This window comes from Geospiza fortis, unplaced genomic scaffold, assembly GCF_000277835.1.
Source record: "Geospiza fortis unplaced genomic scaffold, GeoFor_1.0 scaffold112, whole genome shotgun sequence".
Taxonomy (NCBI): domain Eukaryota; kingdom Metazoa; phylum Chordata; class Aves; order Passeriformes; family Thraupidae; genus Geospiza; species Geospiza fortis.
The window spans coordinates 6805995-6811681 of NW_005054298.1; the positions used below are offsets into that span (position 1 = coordinate 6805995).

A 5687-nucleotide genomic window follows, 5' to 3' on the forward strand; every position below is an offset into this window, starting at 1 on the left:
GGTGGCTAACGGAGGAGATGGTGCGTGTTCTTAGCAAAGACAGCGTGTATCCCAGGACTGAGTTAGTCTGGGAGACCCCACAAGCGCCTCCTTAGGTTTCCCGCGGCGCCGGGGAAAGTTTGAAATGCCATGTGCCGGTCAGGTGTGCGCCTTAAAGACCCTGAGGTCTAAAGATTTACACGTTTCATTCCAGCTGCGAGATTTGAATTCTTAATCCATACTAGTAGCCAAGTTATTTGTTCCATGGGGTTGTGCTTTGTAACGCTGACTGGATGTTTTGCTTGTTTATTATTTCAATACATGCCCTTTGTTTCAGGGCTGTAGTAGATGAGTGCTGTCTGTGTGTGCAGCCAGTATTGCTTTTTAGCAAGATGTCCAGCCTTTGACAACATTTATATATTATGAAACTGAAGTATACTTGAAAACTACAAAAAAAAAAAAAGCACCACACAAATATTGCTAGGTTTGCATATGGTTTTATATGCATATATTTATAGATACTTATCTAGACATACATGAAGAATATAAGCTTTCAAAATATATTTGATTTTTGGGACACACATCATGGTTATGGCAATGAAGAGGTGCTTTCATTTCTAAAGATTCAGGTACCTAAAATGCAACTTCTCACATACCCTGGGCACAAATGGTGTAGGAAATTTGGTGTCTGCATTGCCAATGGGAAAGAATTTTGTAATCTGTTTAAGGACAATTTATCTTGCTTCCACACAAGATGTCACATGATATACATGAAGCTACATTGTTTCACTGTACAAAGTGGGCTGTATGGAAGGAACTTGGGGAATTTTTGCTCTGTGCCTCAGAAAATTCCATAGAAACCTTGTCTCTCCTCCAGCCCCCTTCCACCCCAAAAATCATGATCTTTATACATAGTTTACAGACTAAAGGAAATTCAGTCTGTGAAACAGCTTTTCATGATAACCATGATCTTTGTATTTCTAACTGACTTGTTTTCTGTAAAAATAACACTCCAGATATAGAAACCAAAAAAGCAAAAACTGAAGAAGATGAATCTGCAGAGGCAGAAGATGGAGATAAGCAGGACTCTGGAGAAAAAGAAGTGGAAGAGGAGGAGGATGAAGTGCCCAGTTTGCCACTAGGTGTAACAGGTATCTTGTGTTTTCTTTTTCATGCACAGGCAAAATCCCAAGGTCTAACGCTTTTCTTCCAGAGCAAGTTGCAGTTTTCAAGTGAGCTTTGTGAGTCAGGTGTTTGGATACATGATTTGACACTGGCAGCTGTACAGCTCTCACCCACCTGCTGTTCTTGGAAATTTGCATTATATACACATCTGTTGGTCCTACAATTACTAGTGAAAGTGTTTTTTAAACCTATATACACATATGCTTATCTGTAAAGGAAGGAGTTCATGAAGAGCATGCTGGAGGTGTAGAACTAGTAAATCTGACAGAAGAAGCAGTGCATTCATCTTCATTTTTATTAACTCTGTGTAGTTTTCTTATGAACTTATTAATACAGAGTATTTTGCCAGTGTCTTTGGATTTTGTGATAGAATGCAATAAGAAGAAGTCCTTTGGTCAGTTTGAACTGGTTAATCTCAGATGGCAGAAGAAATAAATTTAAATATTTTTATTTTACCCCTCACTTCAGGTGCTTTTGAAGACAATTCCTTTGCTTCCCTGGCTGGTTGTGTCAGTGAGAATACATTGAAAGGCATAAACGACATGGGGTTTACACACATGACCGAAATTCAGCATAAAAGTATTAAGCCTCTTCTGGAAGGCAGGTAAGAAATAAGGCTTTTTAGTCACTCTAATGACCCCAGGTTTTTTGTAAATTTTTCTGGCAAGCTACATACATGAATCATAAAATCAAATCATGGTATCATTAAGGTTGGGAAAGACCTCCATGGTCATTGAGGCCAGCCTTTCACTGGCTGGTTGCTGTGACTTGCCTCTGCCAGCAAGCTCCCAGTACCAACTCCACTGGTCTTCTTTAAGCCATGTTAGATTTTTACATTGTCAGCATGGATCAGAGTGAGATTGCTCTTCTCTTGGTATGGTCAACTAAATACTTCTTTTTCTGTTGCTGCTTACAGGGATATTTTAGCAGCTGCAAAAACAGGCAGTGGAAAAACACTCGCGTTTCTCATTCCTGCAGTAGAGCTCATCTACAAGCTGAAATTCATGCCTAGGAATGGTAAGGCTCTTCATTTCACAGCTGAATTTTACTGCAAAGCAGCCATTTGGAGGGTTGGATGAGTTGTAAGTGACTCTCTGGTTGATGTATTTTTTAGGAACAGGTGTTATTATTCTTTCTCCTACCCGAGAGCTGGCTATGCAAACCTACGGAGTTCTTAAGGAACTTATGAATCATCACGTTCATACCTATGGTCTGATAATGGGGGGCAGTAACAGATCAGCAGAAGCACAGAAGCTTGGAAATGGAATCAACATCATTGTAGCCACACCAGGAAGATTGCTGGATCATATGCAGGTAGATACAATATTGATGTCTAATCTGGTTGTTAAAACGTAAAAAAACTCCTTTCCCTGTCTGACTGTGAGTTTGTTAATCTTCTAGAACACTCCAGGTTTCATGTACAAGAACTTGCAGTGTTTGGTAATTGATGAGGCAGATCGAATCTTGGAGGTTGGATTTGAAGAAGAAATGAAACAGATCATAAAACTTTTACCAAGTAAGAAAAAAACCTCTCTTTCCTGGAAATCACTTGACTAATATTATGTCTTCTTTCTGACTTTATTATTATAGGAGAAGTTATTAATTTTTATAGTTCTGTAAATGAACTTCATAGTGGTTTTCTTACTCTATCCTTTTTTCTGCTAGCCAGTATATATTACTTATTCAACATCATTTATCTGAAGAACAGAGTTTTTAAATGCTCTTCAGAGATATATTTCTGTTCATATAAAATCCTTTTAGTTTAATGTTTCCATTTTCTCATTCATCTTCCTCTGCCTGTTTATTTCCTGCAATTCATTATTTCCTAATAAGGTTTAAATTCAAGGAAAAAGGGCTTCTGACTTGCAGTTCAATCTTTTTTGATACCTCCAAGACCAGTATCTTGAAGAATTTTAAGTGTTTACCTGAAATTTTTCTTTTCCTAATTTTTCATTCAACTATTCCTTGTAATTGATGTATTAAACACAATTTGAATTGTTTTTTCAAACAAAAATATTGTAGTATTCATGGAAATTAATTCAGAATTAGAAGATTGATCTTGGTTTTGTTTTGTGTCTGAATTGGATTGCAAATTATTATTAACATTTTTACAGAGAAAGAACACTGTGTTTCTGATAGTGGTTAGGATTTTGGGGGTGGGGACAGGTGAAACAAACATGGTGTACACCCCATAATACAACTACACCTCTTTCTTTGTCAGTAGCAGTATGTTTGAATTCGAATTTAGTTGGAAGATTTGCCCAGGGAAGTTTGCAGTTAGATTTTATGGAATCACTGAATTCTTCTTTAAAAAGTGAGGCTGTCTTTCAAATATGTTCCAGAGCGCAGACAGACGATGCTTTTCTCTGCCACACAAACCAGAAAGGTGGAAGATCTGGCCAAGATCTCTCTGAAGAAAGAGCCACTGTATGTTGGGGTTGATGATAACAAGGAGACAGCAACTGTAGATGGTCTGGAACAGGTAAGACAAACATTAGTGGGAGGCTTGAGATCTGTGACCACACCAACCCCTGTGGTTTTTTTTACCTGGGGTATTTCAGATGTATAACTGTTTGGTGAGGTTTTTTTCACAAAGTAGCCCTTCCCTGATGTAATTGTGTTGCTAAAACACAAGTTTGCTCCTTACTACTTTTATTTAACAATGCTTAAAATTTTTGCAGGGTTATGTGGTCTGTCCATCTGAAAAAAGATTCCTTTTGCTCTTCACATTCCTCAAGAAGAACCGGAAGAAGAAACTGATGGTATTTTTTTCTTCATGTATGTCAGTGAAGTACCACTATGAATTACTCAACTACATTGATCTGCCTGTTTTGGCCATTCATGTAAGTATCTTATTCATTGATTTATTTGGAATTATTCTGACAACACCTGTAAGCTGTTATTGGCTTTACATTTGCCTAGTTTGTTTCAGTCCAGTTTCTAATAAACTGACAGGCTGCTCATAAAACTGATGATGGTCTTGATTAGTCTGTAGAGGAAGGAGATAAAGCAAAGATTATACAATAACACTTCAGTAATCAGACTTGCTATTTTTTGAATCAGTGCTGAACAGTGATACTAATTTATGCTCTCTGTGTAGCAACATTTCTGTTTTCTTCTGAGAAGTTACCTTTCCCAAGCACTAAAATTCAGTATGTGGAGTGAATTTCTTGTCAGAGAAATCCAGAGTCTGATGCCTAAAGTGTTTGATGCTTTTTCTGAGGCCTGGGTGATATTTGGATTTACTATGCCAATTCTTACCATTTGGATGAGCATTGTAAATTTTTTGTCAAAACCACAAAATGCACAGTTGAGAACAAAGAATTGAGTGAAAGTCTATGAAACAGTTGCAACTAATCACAAATGTTCCTTTTTATTTCGTTTTGGGGGAAAATATCTTGCTATTCTTTGATAGAAATGTGACAGGTGTCGGTTTTGTTTGGTTGTTTGCTTTTATAACCTTTAATCTGTCTCACATATTGCCAGACTTCCAAATGTCCTCTTTCTGAACTTGAAACATGCATGTTGTGCTCATGAGAAGAATGTTTATGCAATTTTTAATGTTTTGGGAGATACGTTGTAACCTCTGAGGGATGCCACTTCTTGTAACCCTGTGTGGTTTATCTTTTTCTTTGTTTCTTCACTGCAAATGGTTCTGCTTGGTCTGTACAAAACCATGATTTGGAAAGATGCCTCAAATTACTTTTTTAGTTGATATTTCATCCCCAGTGTGTTTGTTTCCTTTCAGGGCAAGCAGAAACAGACCAAACGTACTACAACGTTTTTCCAGTTCTGTAATGCAGAGTCTGGAATACTGCTGTGCACTGATGTGGCTGCCAGAGGATTGGACATTCCTGAGGTTGACTGGATTGTCCAGTATGACCCTCCAGATGATCCAAAGGTAAGTTAAGGAAATAGACAAGTGTCACAGCAAGAAATCAAATTCTGACTACAAACTTAGTTGCAGAGAAGAGCTGAAACTGCCGCTTGACTGAGGGCAGGATTCAGCTGGTCATATCCAGCTGCTGGTTTCTTTCACTGCCCTTCACCAGCTCCTAGGAAATGCTGCTCCTAGCCAAGACCTTGATTGCCTTCTTAAGAATTGCATTTTAAAATACTGTTTGTGCTATGAAATTAAAATCTAATCAGCTAAACAGCCAAACACTTCTCAAGAGGAGTGTGAGTTTACGTATGCATCCCTGAGCTTTTCCAGTTGAAATTTGCTTTTTGTTTAAAGATAATATTCTTACTTGAATAAAAGTCTACTCTAAACAAGGGAAATTCAAAAATCTCTAAAATCAAGGTTTAATTTTCAGTTACTGTGGACTAAAATTTTTTTTCTTCAGTAAAAGACAAAATGCTTTAGTCAGGGGCTGTCTCAGCCTGATGTTGCTTTGCACCTTCAGCATTTGTTTTCCCTTATCCATTTGTCTGTGCCAAGAAAAAGTCTTAGCAAATAGTGAATGGTGCATTACATTATATTAAGGTTAACTCTGGTGCATTTTTTGTTGATGATTAAGACT

The 5687-nt window shown here is 37.6% G+C and overlaps 1 protein-coding gene across 1 annotated transcript in view; it reads left to right on the top strand.

The window, feature by feature from the left end:
* Nucleotide 1: 1 nt before the first annotated feature.
* DDX18 (DEAD-box helicase 18) overlaps nucleotides 2-5687 on the top strand; it is a gene marked incomplete at its 5' end in the record, with an annotated part of 8838 nt that continues 3152 nt past the window's right edge. The window contains 9 exon segments of the mRNA XM_031057435.1: nucleotides 2-20; nucleotides 996-1130; nucleotides 1633-1768; nucleotides 2081-2181; nucleotides 2279-2478; nucleotides 2566-2680; nucleotides 3507-3646; nucleotides 3846-4007; nucleotides 4913-5078. Of these exon segments, the coding sequence (XP_030913295.1) occupies nucleotides 2-20; nucleotides 996-1130; nucleotides 1633-1768; nucleotides 2081-2181; nucleotides 2279-2478; nucleotides 2566-2680; nucleotides 3507-3646; nucleotides 3846-4007; nucleotides 4913-5078 (1174 nt within the window).